The sequence below is a fragment of the Camelus ferus genome, chromosome 2 (assembly GCF_009834535.1).
Source record: "Camelus ferus isolate YT-003-E chromosome 2, BCGSAC_Cfer_1.0, whole genome shotgun sequence".
Taxonomy (NCBI): Eukaryota; Metazoa; Chordata; class Mammalia; order Artiodactyla; family Camelidae; genus Camelus; species Camelus ferus.
In genome coordinates this window covers 88,339,305-88,356,398 of record NC_045697.1, presented here as the reverse complement: position 1 = coordinate 88,356,398, position 17,094 = coordinate 88,339,305, and the positions used below count along the sequence as shown (strand labels likewise).

At 37.4% G+C, this 17,094-nt stretch overlaps 1 protein-coding gene and 1 long non-coding RNA gene across 3 annotated transcripts in view; one reads left to right on the top strand and one right to left on the bottom strand.

The window, feature by feature from the left end:
- Positions 1–846: 846 nt before the first annotated feature.
- Positions 847–4,642, bottom strand: LOC116667189. The gene is made up of 3 exons (XR_004323993.1): positions 4,446–4,642; positions 3,321–3,378; positions 847–1,493 (listed from the first exon to the last, which is right to left on the bottom strand). It is a non-coding gene; the product is annotated as an uncharacterized LOC116667189 (long non-coding RNA).
- A 314-nt stretch (positions 4,643–4,956) lies between these two features.
- ANKRD50 (ankyrin repeat domain 50) overlaps positions 4,957–17,094 on the top strand; it is a 39,247-nt gene continuing 27,109 nt past the window's right edge. Inside the window, exons 1-2 of one of the 2 annotated variants that reach the window (XM_032463057.1) lie at positions 4,957–5,227; positions 6,714–7,661. In XM_032463057.1, the coding sequence (XP_032318948.1) occupies positions 7,150–7,661 (512 nt within the window). In that variant the 5' untranslated portion in view covers positions 4,957–5,227; positions 6,714–7,149. The remainder of the gene's footprint in view (positions 5,228–6,713; positions 7,662–17,094) is intronic. The other variant, XM_032463065.1, reaches the window with a different exon arrangement.

Here is a 17,094-nt window from a genome sequence, read left to right as displayed (position 1 = left end):
AATGAATACAACCTACCTCCCAGAGGGTGCTAATACCAAGGAAGGATGACCTAGCAGGTAACAGAAAAAATAAGGTAAAAGAAAAAATAAGGTAAGATTCCAGAAGAGCAGAGACACTGAAGACAATAAATAAAATACTCACTTACCTGGGAATCTATCAAGTTAATAACTATGTGCTGCAAATCAACAGACTGATTAAGAAATCTGGTCAAAGAATGCATAGTGGACATAATACAGCTGGGAAAGTCTGCTTTGATAAATGATGTTTAGCATTAGTTTCAAATCACTATAATTATATGTAATTATTGCTATTTTTACATATGACCATATAACATAAGAGTCAGAAATGTAACATTGCTAATTCAGCTTCAACTGTTCTCAGATAGTTAAAATGAGGTTCAGAGAATATTTCATTAATGACCTTTATCAGGATGAGAGATTCAATAAAAGGATAATGATGACACTGTGGCTGGGCATGGGCTTACAGAAGAAAAGATAGGAAAATGCAATTATGAGAATCCATTGGAGGGACATATTTCAGAGACTCCCACTTGGCTTCTTTAAATTCCTTGCTGTATTTGAGAGGCAGACAAGGATATGAATTTCAGATTCATACTATCATGTGTACTGTCGATGTAATTTTGAGACTTTTGGCTCTAAGAGCCTGTAGAATAAGGTGGGGCATTATAACCAGCTACTCAATAACCACAGCTAGTGAGTCTGTATTCCCCTTGGCTGGGAATTCTGCAAAATAAATCTTATTTTGGAGTTTGTTTAATTTTTTGAAGGAAAGGCCTATACCTTACACATTTTATAAGCAAAACCTATTTTTAGGGCTTGTCTTCAAGAACAGGAACAAACACAGCTGGCCACAGTACTTTTAAAATGTAAGGCTTACATAAGCATTCTTTTAAAAAGGGTCTTTTAAGAGGGCAGCCACAGCTGGATGTTCCTATCATGATGCTTCCCATGTCAATCAAAGACTTTCTACAGTTGATGACCACATCAAGCCCAGCGAATGCAACTAACATGACTTGTGCATGTTTGTTAAACAAAGCTCTGTTATTAATAGTAGTATTCAAATAATCTGGAACGGGTTTGGTAGACCTTCATATTTATTTCCAGCTTCTGCCATGGTCATGTTTCAAAGTGTGTGAAATGCATTAGTAATGAACAGAGTTCTTTAAATTTGTGGGGAAATCTGAAAGATGGCCAGCATTAACTCTTTTCTGGACTCTTTCCGGATGCAAACTAACTAACCCCTCCCTTTCAAGGATAGAGTGCAGGACAGTAGCTAAGAAAACAAAACTCAGCTTGCTATGAGAGGCTAGATATAGCCAACTCCCGGTCTTGGTAGTAGACAGTGGAACTTCAAGCTTGCTGATCCTTCCAGGTACTTGGTGTACCAGTCAGGTTGCGCCCTGGACTGCTGCTGCTGCCTTTGACATGCGTGAACTCACCAGGCTGCCACTTCAGAGAATCAGTGGTAAATGCTGAAAATTAAATGTAAGGTCTATCTGAAATATGTGAAACAGAGGCTGAGTCACCCTGTTAACAGAGCATATATCAAATAGGCTGAATGCTTTTGTATAATAAACAGAGTTCTTTAATTTTGTGACATAATCTGAAAAACTTCCAGTGATAACTACTTAAAGAATTACTTTGTTACAAACTACTATGTATAAAATAGATAAGTCACAAGGATGTATTGTACAGCACAGGGAAATATAGCCATTGTTCTATAATAACTTTAAAGGAAATATAATCTATAAAAATAGTGAATTCTGTATACCTAGAACTAATATAATATTATAAATCAACTCTATTTCAATTAAAAAAATCACTTTGTAAATAAACCTGAGTGACCTACATTAGTTAATCTAGATAATTAAAATGAAGCCTCTAAATTTTCAGAACATTTTATTTAAAATCACTGAAACTCTAAAATCATAGTATTCATCTTCTGCAGCTTTTTAAAGTATTGTAATTACTGAAAACAAAGGTTGCAAATAGGAAGATACTGAAATTCATCTCTACCAATCAAAGAAGGAACTAAATGTGTTACATGATGAGAGCACACATATTATAAAAGATCCAGTTTTCAAATTTATAATTTGGCTTTGGAATATCTCAATTTGTGGGGAGAATCTTTTGATGGAGCTGTTGCTTTTAATTGGATAAAATTATATTTTGTTTTCAAATAGATTAAAAAATCAGAAGACCTATAATTTTGCAGCACTAAATTTAATTGAAACCATCAACATAAAAGAAATTTATATGAGGAGCCTTGTCTTGTAAAAATGTTTGTTGAAAGATGTTACTCTGAGTTTTAAAGGATACACCTGTAAAAAGATTTGAGCTGAAAATTTTGTACATTTCAATATAAAGAAATTAGAATATATTTTAGAAAAATATATTTATTATATTCTTTATTAGAGTTTGCTTTGAATTTACTAGGTTCCATAGGACTTACAGAAAAAAATTTTCAATTAAAAATATTATGGTCTATAGATAAGCATAGTTGAAGGTGCCAATCTTTTCAAGTTTATGCAACCATGATGAAGATTTCAGGCAATTTTATGAACGAATTAAAAATAAGGAAAATCATATTTAAGCACATGCATTCTTTAGAAAAATATCAGTATTGTTGGTGGAGAAAATATGCTAAGAAATTGATTAAAGTACGTGAAAATGTACCAAGAGTAAGTACTCTGCTTATGCCATTTTTAACATTCAGTTAATTGATAAAAAGATGTTTTGCAAAATTCAGTAAATAAAGATATATTTATGTTTTAATATATGTGTTATTGTTATTTTTTAAAAATAATGTTTAAATAGAACTATTTAATATCTCTACCAAATATAATCGAACCAAGTTTTCAGTCAATAAATAAGCACATCTAAGAATTATACAAATTTAATTGTTTTTATTGTCTCAGTTCTCAAATATGTCCTGGTTTGGTAAAAAAAATAAGCCCACTAAGCCATATGTAATATATATTTTTTAACAGTGGAGATTTCAGACTTTTTGGTGAGAGACACAGCAATTCAGTCAAGAAGAGCTGGAAAGAGCTTAAAAACCACCATTGCTTCATATAAAAAATTGGTGAGATAAATGGATACTTGAAAGAATGGCTAGAGCAGTCCCAGGTTTCCCTTGCCCTGCAACAGCCTCTCCAATTTGAAGAAATTGTGCCCATTCGTCTTTATAACCTGCCACTATGCTCAACATAATACCATATGTATAGGAAGTTTCTAAGTAAGTGATTGTGACATGAAAGAACAGACATGTTTCACAGGCAGGGAATCTTACTACATACCTACGAGGGTGTGTAGGGCACAGTCCCTGCTTTTCAACAGTTTTTCTTTTAGGGAAAGCTGAAAGCCATAAAAATGAAATGTGAAATAAACTTTAAAGTAAAAAAGAAAGTCTAAATTTCTGAACATTAATTACAGGTTACTTATTCCTGAAGTTATTTAAAACAGCATTCCATGGTGGTTAGTCATAAAAAAAATAGGCTCAATAAACCAAAAGTTTCTGTAGCTCCTCTCCCTATTGGGCAGAAATTACTTAAATTATTGTATTAGCAAATAGTTTAATGGAAATGATAACACGATGTACCTATTTCTTACTTAAAATTTTCTCTAGACATGTAATTTTACAACCATGATACCGAAGGAGTCAACTTTTCCAACGACTATAATGTATGGCAAACAAGCTAAGTGGTAATGAAAATTGCTTAAGCCAACGTGTATCAAAAGTGTAGCTTTTTAAAAATCAATTTTCATCACTCCATTTCTGGGGAATTTATACTTTTCCTGTTTTGCTTGTGTTTTGGAAAAGAACCTCAGAACTCTCAGCAAACGCATTAAAGTTAAATATTAAGATCAACAAACCTCAAATGCCACGGATAGGCTTGGAGCAAACAGAACGGAAGAGTAAGCACAAGCACAATACATTTTTCTAGTTAAGGGTGATACCTACACTTCGAAATCCCTAAAAACAGGACACTGGCTTAACATTTAAGAAATAAACACATTTAAATTAACAGAGAATGGAGAGGAGCTCGTGGTCTTAGCATAAATAATAAAATAATAAAGACACATTTCTACTCCAACAGTTGACAGTACTTTCCCAGCAGCGTTTTGGAATCTAAATAACCCAAGTCCACGTGAATGCAAACAACTCGCTCGTCTAGTTCAAAAGAAACTGCCCCGCCGTCAGGCCCTCTAGGGCAGTTCATCTCATTCTGCATCCTGACCTCCACCCCAATAGTGACCTCTGCGGGTCATCAAACGGTCCAAAAGGGCAGGGGTCTGAGATCCAAGCTTAATTGCTTTCAACCTCTATCTGGCGGAAGCCAAATCCTTTTCATGAGGCAGGTGGGAATATCACCCCAGACCCCTACTATTTTTAGTTTTACAACATTCTTCCCGGTCCTTACTTGCTTCTTAGTCCCAGGCTGAGAAAGTAAAAGCATCACCGGAATTTCACAGACTGAAAGGGGACCCGGATGACTGAGGAGTGGCCTTCTGGAGCAAGAGGGTTAAGGGAGTGGCAAGGGGCAACTCTCCCAGCTCAACTGTCCCTCCTAGCAGCGGATAACGCCCCAAAAGCCAGCGAGTCCCTCCGGCCTGGAAGACAAAGAAAGGCTCGGGGCCGAGTGGTGACGGGGTGGGTGGGGGCAGCGACTCGCGTGAGCTCGGGGACGTGAGAACGCAGCCCCCGCCCCCTTCTCCGCCCCTAGAAAGGTCTCCCCGCAGCGCAAGCAGCGGGTCCCAGGCGGCCGCACACGCCCAGGCACGGGCGGCGACGGGACGGCGCGGTGGGGGAGGGGAGGAGGGGCGGAGCCGGCGGCCGAAGAAAGGCCGAGCAGCCGGGCGGGGGCGGGGCTTGGACCGGGAGGGCGGGGCCGCGGGGCGGGGCGGAGCCGGCCGTGTCCAGGGCTGCCTGAGACAGTCACTGCCCTGACGGCGGCGGCGGCGGCGGCGGTTGGCCAGTGGGGGTTGGGAGGAGCACTGCCGAGGCTGCTGGGGCAGCTGGACCTGGCAGTTGCCGGGGGCCAAGAGGAGGATCTGGAACTGGGAGCGTGCTCTGGGCCGGGCGGAGGAGGCGGCTGCAGTTGGAGTTCGGGAGCGCTGGCGGCGGCGGCGGCGGCGGCTTCTCAGCGAAGCAAGTGTCTGAGACTGAGAGCCCGCAGCGGCGGCGGCGGCGGCCGGGGCCGAGGTAACCGAGGGGCGGCGGCGGTGGAAGCGAGGCCCCACCCTCAGGTCGGAATCTCGGGGGCTGTGTCTGGGGCTCCGACCTGACCCACCCACCCTTCCAGCCTCGGGCCCCAGACCCGACTTCTCCGGTCGTTCCGCCGTGGTCCAGGTGGGGGCGGGAGCGGCGCTCGGGGTGGGGGCGCGGAGCTGGACACCCACCCGAGTCGACCCCTCATCAAGGATTGGCAAGGACGTCGGGCACCCCCTCCCCCTTCAAAAGACACACCCCAGCCTCGGGCGGGGCGGGCTGTCGAGGCGTTCCCAGCCTTCTGGAAGGGAAGATCTCAGTGTGGAGGCTGCACCTCGGTCCGTGGCCTCTCCGAGGTGGCCCCCCTGTGGCTCCTTGGGGCTGCTGAAACCGAAGGTGGTTCCCGTCGCTGGGAATCCCGGAGTTCCTTTTGTCTATCAGCTGAAACTGGAGGCCGGAACTGTAGGCAAACACCCACCAGCCCTGCAGCCCTCTGCTCCTCATCCCTTTCCTGCCTGGAAGGAATTCTCCCCGGCAGCCTTTTCTCTGGCCATAGTAGTAGATTTCATTCCTCACCCCCATCCGAAACCTTCATCTTTGGCGCAGAGGAAGGAAAGATTCACGTTGTACTTGTGTTTGAATGTATCATTCATGTAAGCTCATCCCCCTCGTCCCCTTTTTTTCTTTTTAACCCATTCCCATGCAGCCACAACCCTGATTATCACCCCCTAGATTTTGCAAACTATCAACAAAGAAGCGTGGCCAGTTGAGTAAACAGTCCTGGCTGGTCTGTGCAGATTAATAGAGCCTCCCTAACTGGTGCTCTTCCACCAAGCTAGTCGGAAAGACCTTTTTGGCTAGGGTTAAGGATGTTGCTGCGTGTGCATAAAGTCTTTTTTTCTCGTTTCTACAGTGAGGTTTCAAAAACCTTGGGTAACTTGATTAAAATGTAGCTGTTTGGGATGCCTAACTACAGAGGAAGAGAAATACAGGAAGGAAAATGTAACTAAGATTTTCGGGTAGTTGTCCAACTTTTTGAAAGTGCCAGAGATGAAATATATGGATTTTTGAGATAGCTTTAACTGGTAAATTGTATTCTTTGATAAGAAGGCTTTTAACGTGATATTTTGCACTAAGCTATTTTTGTTTATTTTAGTTGCTTGGGGAAATAGTTGATTACCTGGACATCTTAGAGAAACCTGTGAACAGATTCATTAAGAATCTATTTTGAAAAATGCATTTTATGAATGCTTTGAAATAAGAAGGTTTTAACAGTGGTTGGCCATTTTTGCCACATAAGAGACCATAATCTGAAATAGTTCCCTCCTTGCCAGTTGCCCATATGCCTAAAGCTGGTGGGTCTACTGCTCTGAGTGACTATCCTTCAACAGGAAGTACAGCACTAACAATCTACTGTATAAATGTCATCTCTTTGATAGCATTTACTATAATGGACACGTTTTCTGCATCTAATTTTCAGATACAGAGTTAACACATGGAATCTGGAGAAGCATTTTGTACGAGTTGAAAGATTGGGCTTTCTCTCTAGTTTTCCAGATGTATTGTCTCATCTGCATACTTGAAACATCCACAGTCACATAAACTCCAGATGTAACCATGGAGTTATGCGACCCATCAAGATATAGGAAAAGTGTTGCCAAGGTTCGGAACCAGGCAGTTTTCCACCAGTTCAACAGCTAATATAACTAATATATTCTGTGCTGATTATCAAGAATAAAGAGCCAAATAAAGTCGTGCATATTCTGTTGGCAGATGGACTCTGTGGTTGAATTTTACTGTAACTGGTTATTCTGTCATTCAAAGTAAACTTAATATGCAAGTTATGTCCTAATGGATGTAAACACCTGTGTTGACGTATCCAGATTCTAGCACATGTTGAAGATAAGAAACCTATTATGACTAATCCTTGGGAAGAGAAAGTCTGCAAAATGGCTCAAACGAGTTTACTGCAGGGGAAGCAGTTTTACTGTAGGGAGTGGGTTTTCCACAAGCTTCAGCATTGCCTCCAGGAGAAAACTAACTGCTGCAACAGTGCTGTCAACACACCACCCCTTGTCATGAATTCTGGGAATAATGCTAGTGTTGTCTCTGGAAAAGGAGCTGCCTGGGGTGTGTTATTGGTAGGAGGGCCTGGCAGTGGCAAGACAGCCCTATGCACTGAGCTCTTGTGGCCAAGTTCACCTACAAGCTTGCAGAGAGGTCTGCATCGCCAGGCTTTGGCCTTTCATTTCTGCAAGGCCCAGGACTCTGATACTTTGTGTGTCGGAGGGTTTGTTAGAGGTCTGGTTGCCCAGATTTGCCGCAGTGGACTACTCCAAGGATATGAGGACAAGCTAAGGGATCCAGCAGTTCAAAGCCTCCTACAGCCCGGGGAATGTGAGAGAAACCCAGCTGAAGCATTTAAAAGGTAACAGTAAGAATGTCAGTGTTTCAGTTTCTATGCAAAAATTAAAGGTTTTTTTTTTTTTTTTTTTTTTAGTACTGCTGTATATTTGGGTAAAATCTGTGGTTGTGAATACACCTGTTTACTTTGAATGTTGAAGGAAATAAAATTTAAGCCTTGTATTACAGGGATATGGATTGAAAATATGTCTTTTACTTGTTTAATAACAGAATGTGAAGCACTGAAGAAACTTAATTTGAGAGGTGTTATATTTCTTGCAGACTTTTTAATGTGTAAGTGCCGTCCAATAAAAATCAGGGCAAATCTGTTATCTTCTGATGTTAGCCATCAAAATTAGAGTTAAAACTGTTATATCACTCTTAAATTAATGAGGAAATCTGTTAGGTGATGCCTCTGTCACAAATATGAGATGCCAGGTTTGATGGACAGTGTTCAATATGGAATCACTGTATATGAAATCAATAATGTAGTCTTTAATAGGAAACTTTCCTTTTAAGAGACTTAGGTCTCTGTATATAACTCTTTTCCTCTTGACTTACTACTTTTTCTGGGGATACTATCACTAGGTGGAGAGTTGAATTTTCATTTCTTATAAGTAGTTTCATAAACTATGAATTTATTGACACCTTAGAAAATGTTTCAGAGAGTTTAGTCTAAGTTGAACTTAGTCTAACTAAATTATGTAATTATGCAATTAATTTGATTGGAATTAGTGTGTAAATTTCTAATACCTTTCAATATTTACAATCAAGTCTGCTAACCTTATTTTTGATATATTCTGATTTTGAGCAAATCTTACTCTATAGTATCAGAGATTTTCTTGAAAAAGATCCTTCTACTCAGATGGTTTTTACATGTTTCTTTTTCCTGTGTGAATTTTAGTTACTAATTGAAGGGAAATAAGAAGCAAATAGAGCTGTGTGTAAAATCACACCAGTACTGATTTTCTGATTGACAGAAGGAGCTAATCATTTTGTATTCCCAGTCTGTACTTGGGTAGGGAAAACCTAGTCTTTCTAGTTGACCATTTTGGTGCCCTTAACTTAATCTTCTACTGGATCTTTCAAAAACCTAGGTCACTTCCTTTTTTCCTGGAGAATGAATCATTAAGTAAATTAGGTAACTTTGGTACTGGAACAACTGTTTCTGATACTTCACAGAGATACATTTCCTTTAAGACTGTCAAATGCAGACATGAGAACATGAAAGTTAAAAAGAAATATTTTTACATAGTCTATGGCATTAGATGATCAAGGCCCCTGCTTTTGAACAAATAGGATTTTATTGAAGGTTCTGTTAGTGATTGGTTGACTTGTTAGAGAAGGACTTTAGAGAATTTTTATAGGATTATATTTTATTTAGGTTGGGATGGGTGTAATTGAACAAGTAGACAATGGAGCAAAAAAATTATTTTCAAGGCGTTAACAACATTTTGAGGGAGACAGAAATGAAAGTAGTTAATTATAACATGATGGGAGATGAAATATAAACAAAGAGAAGTTTTTTTTTTTTTTCATTTTTGGCCAAAAAAATCCTCCCAAACCAGTTTGTCTATCTTTACTTTCTTAACATCTAACACTTGATAATATTGATGGCTTCATATATTCATGTGTGAAACAATTGGACAGAAATAGAAAATTGATAAAGAAAAATCTTAGTTCTTCAAAGATCTACAAAGTTGGAGAAATTTCAGAGTGATTCAGTAGTTAATGCTTTTTATCTAATTTTTTCAGTTATACTTCCGAATTTTTATCCTTATTTTTTTTACCCTTAATGATACTATATACAATATGTAGTACCACAAGCTAACTTCTTACATGAAGTCATATAGCTAAGTGGTAACTTAATTACCAGTTTTTTGAAATCATATTTTCTTCATGGTAATTAAAAAAGACTGAAAGGAACTTCATGTTAATCTAGTTAAATATTGTACTTTCTCTCCCTTCTGATGTGGTAGAGTATACTCTGTTGATTCTGAGATTTAGTTGTCAAGAAATGTTTTGATGTTCATTCATTCATTCATTCCTACAGCAAATGTTTATTGAGAGCCTTTTGTGTTTAAGCATAGTTCAGCTGGAGATATTTATTGAGAACTGACTGTGTGTTAGGTTAGAATTCAGCTGTAGATAAATCAGTGACTAGAACAGACAAAATACCCTGTCTTCATGGAGCTTTAAGTTATCACACTAATATTTATCTCATTTCTGTAAAGAGAAGTAACACTTCGGGTGAATACTTGTTATAGTGTTCAAGCAACATATGAACATTTTACTGCTAATGCAATTAATTATATCACCTGCTATAGGGAATTATGAATGAAGTCACATTAATTTCTAATTTTTGTTCTTTTCCCTTTTTCTTTCTTAACTGGTTAAAGTGCAAAGCTATTGTTACTACGTTTAGAATATATACATATATTCTATATATATAAAAATATATATTACATATAATATATAAAAATGTATATTACATATATAAATGTATATATACACACATATATGTATATGAATATATATTTTTTCCATTTCTGTTGGTGGAAATAAGTTGATGACAATTATATTTTTACTTATTTTGAGAACCAAAGGCTGATTTTTTTCTTTCTGCCTCCCGCTTCAGGCTTTTATTGCAAAATTTTGTGTTTTGTGTTGAATTGTCTTTTCTAGAGTTAGAGTTTGCTAATAGCCTTATAATTGTAAAACAAATTCCAGTTATTTTTGACAGAAGGATCAAGGCATCTATGTTAGGGAATGAGGGAGGGGCTAGTGGTTTTAGATCCTGTGACTGGTTTAGAAGCACAGCTGAAGATGGTTGTTTTATTCAACCAGCAGCTTATTTCTGAACTGGACTGTCATGGTCCTTGAACCCCCAAGGGTCTTTTTGGAGATTTAGGTGGATGTGGAGTGGGAATACAAATCTATGTTCCTGATGGACATCATTCTCTTTTGTTTCTGGTTGACAGTCTGCAAGGCCAGATGTGAGTTTTCTATGTGTGATATCAGTTTTTTCAGGTAGAGTAAAAAGATTTTGTTTTGTGTATGTTGACAGGACTTAATTGAACATCTTCAGGGGTACCACAAATTAAGTGTAAATGGAGTAAAATTGTGATGAATTAAGTATGAATGACTCTAAACTTTGAGAATGTAACAGAAAAGTTGTGTTAGTGGTGAGAGGGAACAATGGCTTTTTAGAAAAGTATTGGGAGCTGGAAGACTGAATTCTGACTTTTTTTCTAATGTCGAACAGGGATCCTTAAATGGTGGAATTTTCTTTCTAATCTTTTTAGCTCCTCCTCCTTGAACATTTCATAGTTTTTTATTTGTAGCTCTTTAGATTTTTAACTTCTTTTGTAATTATTTATGCAGACACGTTCTGTTGTTTCCTCTATTAGGCATATTCTTCTTCATGACATTATTTATGACTGATTAATACTTTATGTTTACTATAGTGCTTTGAACAGCACTTTGCATATAGTAAGTGCAAAATGATTATCATTTGAATGAGTGAATAGTGCTACTTACCTATCTAGGATATCTTTGAATCCGACAGAAGAACAGCTGAAATTCTTGCGTAAGAAAGGAAATTGAAATGTTATATTGTTTAGGTCAGTTTTAAACGCAGGCCAGACTTGTATAGTGATTATTAATTTATTCGCCTGTTGTCTGCTCTTTAGCATGCATAAATATGGCATTGGTCCAGATAGTTTTAAGTGGCCAGATGTCTACTTCTGTCTCAGCTGGCTCCAAGTATTTTTGGCAGACTCAACAAAAGGGCAAAGAACAGAATGGGACTGAAACTTGTGCCTCCTACTTACCCTCAGTTGTGGAGTATTTTCAAGGCAAAATATTCCCATTATTTGTCTTGTATCATTAAAACTATTTAAGATAATTGTCATTATCTATTCTTAAATATTGTCAGATTAAAAGGTCTTGCAAACATGTCTTTACTGTTCACATTTTGAATAAAATAAATGAATCAGTGTAATTTTTATAGTCAAAATTATACATTTCTTTTAGTGTAAGAGTGTCACTTTTCACTGAATTGTCTGTTTTCCAACTCTTAACTATGTTATTTTGACTTTGATATGAACTTCCATTCATTCAAACCATCCCACTTTCCCTTCCTAAAATCTTTCCTTTCTACCCTAGATAGGCTCTCTCTCTTTCGTACTTCATGTCTAAGTGTTGCTTCCTTTGGTTCCTGGTACTTTTATCATTTGCCGAGCCAGTCCTCAGCATTTAATCACTTCTACTCTAGTGGCATAACATTTTGTTCTGTATTCACACTGTTTAAGATCAGCCACATTCTTAATTCTGCTTGGCCATTCTTTTATTTACTTCTTGATAACTCAGTTTTTTTTTTGGGTACTCTACAGGTTGAATATATTTTTTATCCAGTACAGGAAATTTCACACACCTATCCATATTTGGGGGTTTTCTTGGAAAAAATGGAAAAATTTGATGATACTACGTTCTCATTCCTTTGAAGCAGTAATCTGGTGGTGCCGAGTCAGCTGCTGTCTTTATATGGGGCCTTCTTAGTCTAATTTGACTCAGTTTCCTCTGGTCTCTGTCATTCTATACCAGGACCACTTTATCTGTTGACATATGCCAGCCTGGCTCCTGTGGGCATTTTCAAACTTGAACATGTTTTCTATCTCTCTGAGTTAAGAAACACTATAATTGTATGTGCCCCCCAAATTACTGTCATATTACCTTGAATTTGTATACACAGGTGCTGCCACTTCTTCCCTGTCACTCCATCTTCCTCTTCACTTCCTGAAGTCTGACTTCTGCGTCTGTGTAGTCACAGAAAGCTGTTTATGCATAATAGCTTCTGAATCCATTGCTCAGTCTATCTTTAGCCTTAGGTGATGGATTTTAGAACTTTTTTCATTATGTGTACTTGTCCTTTCAGAAGCCCCTGTCTGACTGTATTCTTTGGTCGCCACTCCTCTCGGTTCTTTCTGGGTGTTTGTCCAACAAAGCTTTCTTAGATCTTCTCCCTCTGTATGTACTCCTTCAGTGATTTTATTTACTTACATGACTACCAATGCTCATGTCTAATATGATAGCAATAAAAGCTGCATCAGTAGCCTTTCTCTTCACTGTGATCAACATATATCTTTTCACCGGCATGTCCCTCACTTACCTTCCTCTGTTCAGTCCAGCATACAGAAATTAGCATTTCTATTCATTGACTTACTCATTTCTTAAATATTCAGCTCCTGCTTTGTGCCGGATGTGTGCTGATGTCCAGATATTAGGACTAAAGTGGTGAGCCAAACAGGACATTGAGTTAAGTGGGGGGAAATACATTGAACAAATAATCACAAAAATTAGTGTAAAAATGCAGCTTGGGTAAGTGGTAAGAAGGAGGGACACAGGATGATAAGAAAGCATATAATATGAGGCTTGATTGTTATCTGGGGTTCTGGGAAAACTTGACTCTCTTTATCTAAGTTGTTCCATAATTACTCTTATTTCCTAAACCCTTTCTACTTAAAAGTATGATTTTAAGATCAACAATATTGACATCATCTGGGAGGTTATTTGAAATGTAGAATCTCAAATCTACTGAACTGAATCTGTCTTTTAATAAGATCCCTAAGTGAATTCTGTGCACACTGAAGTTTAAGCAGCACTGCCCAGGCTAGATTCTGGAGTTTTCTTTACTATTTTCTATTATACTTCTCTATCCTATGATATTTTATAATTTTCTTGGAATATTTCTTGAATTCTTTTACCCTAATCTAGAATTTTTGTGCATCACCTCCTAGGTACTCTACTTAATCCTAGCCTCTCTGTATTGTAACTCATTTTGCTTACAGTTGGCCAATTAACCATAGGAAAACAGTGCTTTCTTTAGCATTCTCTGATCCTGTGATAATCTATACAACAAATTTAAATTTCTCTGCTTGACTGAAAAAGCTTTTCATAATTTGGTTTTCTTCCATCTAAAGCATGTATCATTTTCCCAGACTTCATCAGAATGCATTAAGCTCATTTATTGTTTCAAGAAATATTTTTAAGCCTATGAGACAGTGTTAAAGTTGATAAGAGAGGTGAATAAGTAAGAATATTCTTATTTTTCTTAGTGTTTCATAAGAACTTCATATACACAGTAAGGCTATTGACCGTATACATTGCTGACTTTTTAAAGTTTGTTTTTTTAGTTCTTCACTTTGTTTTCAGCAATTTTGCTTTTAGAAATTTCAGAAATAAAAGTTTATATACAGTGAAATGATTTGATTTGATTAAGTAAAATAAGTAAATACTTATTTTTATCCCCTTAAAAAATCTTGGAAGCATATTCCATTTGGCTGCCCATCTTTACCCTCTAGTTGTTTTTCTGAAGTCTTTGACCATACTATATATAATTATCTTAAATTTCAAACTAACTTTTCTCTTTCATGTTATCTTAATCTCATAAATATTCTTAATGTCATTTTTCACTCCAATACACATGAAATAGCTAAATATAGTCTTTGGCAATAAAACAGAATTTGAAAATTTTCATATAATTACTTAATAAAAATAAGTCTTAATTAAGAGAACCAATTATATCTTATTTGTGGTTATCTTGGAAAAACGATTTGGAACTTCCCTAAAGCTGGTGACCTTTTACAATTATGACTCATGATTTGAATACATAGAAAGTAACGTGGATTGAATTACTTGCTTTTGTTCTCCTTTTCTCCATGGTTGGTCTTTGGGATATGGTATTGCGGGTCCTTCTACTAGGGGAGAAGTCTGCATCTTTGCCCTTGGATTTTGGCTCAGCCATGTGATCTGCTTTGGCCAGTGGGATGGCTGTTAGCAGAAAGGACCCAAATAGAGGCTTAATAAGTGCATGCGTGATGGGGCTTGTCCTCTTGTGCCTCATCACCATGAGAAGGACATATTCTGGCTAGCCTGGTGGTCTAAAAAAGATGAGGGAGATATGGAGTAAACCAGACTCAACCCGAAGCTGGACAACAGGCCTAGAGTACAACAAACACACAGACATAGGAGAAAATGTAAATGATTGCTATTTTAAGCCACTGGGCTGTGGGGTGGGTTGTGGTATGCCACTGTTGAGGAAATAGCTAACAATACAAAAACTAACAAAATAATATTCCAACTAGAAAATCATTAATTTTCATCAAAAATCTGGGAGTCTTCATTGATTCCTCAGTGTCACTCATCCTCTGCACTCAGTCCATCAGCTACTTTTGTTCTGTCTCCAAGGTAAAGAAAATACCTCCACTCTTCGTCTCTGTTGCTGCTACTCCCATCATCCCTTGCCTGGACTTCCGCAGTGATGTCCTAACTGGTCTGGTTGCTATCATTGTCTGTCTTGTCTTCACAAAGCAGTAAAGAGTGTCAGATCCTATTACTTCTCTGCTTAAAACCTGCAGATAGTTTCTCACTACCTTCAGAGTAAAATCTATGCTTTACCTGGTCTAGCCCTTGCCTACCCTTTGACTTCAGCTTGTACCATTTTCACCCTTGTTCATTGCTCATGTGGTCCTTACGCTTTTTCTGAAATAAGTCATATTGCGGCCAACAGATTATTGTTTGGCTGCTTGCTCTGGTATCACTTAGGTGTACCAGCTTTAATGTTACCTCTGCAGAGAGCGTCCCTTGTCCACTGAGTCTTTAGAAGTCTCCACATCCAGTCATTTTTCTTAAATCACATCATCCCACTTTGTTTTCTTTATTTCTTAATTTTCCATGCCTGTCGTGATTGGGAATTATTTTGTGCATTTGTTTCTGGAGTGAGCAGAGTACTTGTCTGTCTTGTGCCTTTGTATCTCTGAGGCTTAGAATGTAGTAGAGACTCAGTAAGTATTTCCTGAATTAATGTATAACTATATTTTAATTTAAAACATTTATAATTTTGTCATATTGATAATGTGTTGCTCTAACCATATTGTTTTGAATAGTCTATATTTTTCTGTGGAGTAATTTATACATACAGATGATACAGTTATACATGAAAAGGATCCATTTTAAACCAGTATTTTTGATTAGTTTATCAGTATCATATTCATGTTGAAATTAATTTTTATCAAGTGGAAAATCTTTTTAATAGCGTCAGATTTATGGGATGTGATGTGAGTCATATGAGGTCATCTTTTGCCTTTCTTCTATAAAACCGTAGTTTCATCTGTAGAATTCCTATCAGTCTTTCAGAGATTGGCATTTAAAATTCATATTCGCTTAGAAAGGAGAAAGAAACTTTTGTAGCTTAAATCTCAGTTAATATGTTTGTTAAATTGCTACTTTAACAAGATGCTGCTTGCAAACTGTGGACTTCACGGGAATTGAAAGGGAAAAAAAATGGCACTAAAGGGGAAGAAATTGTAGAAAATAAATTTGTGAAGGAAATGATAGATTGCTCCTAGCCCCAAAGTGTTTCAGTTATACAGGAAAGTTAACAAACATGCACAAACTTACCCATTTTGCCATATTTGTTCTAAATCCGTGTTTCCTGTTTTTGTTTTAAAGAAAAAAATAATCAACATTTGAAGCCCCCCAAGTATCTCTTTCTAATTCTTATCTACTCACACGGCATAGTTGACTCCCTCCTGGGAGTTACTTTTTATGTCTCTGTAGTTTGACTAGTTTCTCTGCAGTTGACTACAGGGGGATGTTTATGTATGCACACATACTTGTTACATGCTCTAGTTTTGTACATTTTTTATTCCATTTCAGCAATTCTCAAACTTTTTAATTCTAGGTCCCTCTTATACGCCTAAAAATTATTGAAAACCCCCCAAAATTTTTGTTTATGTGAATTATATCTATCAGTATTTGCTTATCTGAAATTTAAACTAATGTTTAAATATATAATATATTTAATAATAGTAAGGCTATTACATATTAGCATAAATAACATTTTACTTAAAGAATATATTGTTCAAGACCAAAAAAGAAAAGAACCACTTCAAGAGTGGCATTGTTTTACATTGTTTTGCAAATCTTTTTAATATTAGGCTTAATAAAAGACAGTTGGATTATCATTGATCTCTTTCTGCATGCGGCCTCTGGAAAACTCCACTTTATCCTTGAGAGAGAACAAGAATGAAAAAGGCAAATAACATCTTAGTTTTATTACGACCCTGAATAGGAGACTCCTAGGGATCCCCAGACCACATTTTGAAAACTGTTGTTCAGTGTAAATGGTATTGTGTTGCTCCCGCTATTCAGCAACATTTTCTGTGCAACTTTTTTTTTAATGTTTATCCATGTTGTTACATATTGGATCTACACAGTATAAAATTTCATTCTTTATACTACAATTCATTTATTGTTGTGTGGATACTCATTTAAGATGTACTCCATTTTTTCACTTTATAAGACAGTGCTGTTTAGAACATTCTTGGGTATCCTGGTGGGATGTTATTAGGAGTAAGTAGTAAAGGGTGATTCCAGGTTGCATACTTAGCTGTCGT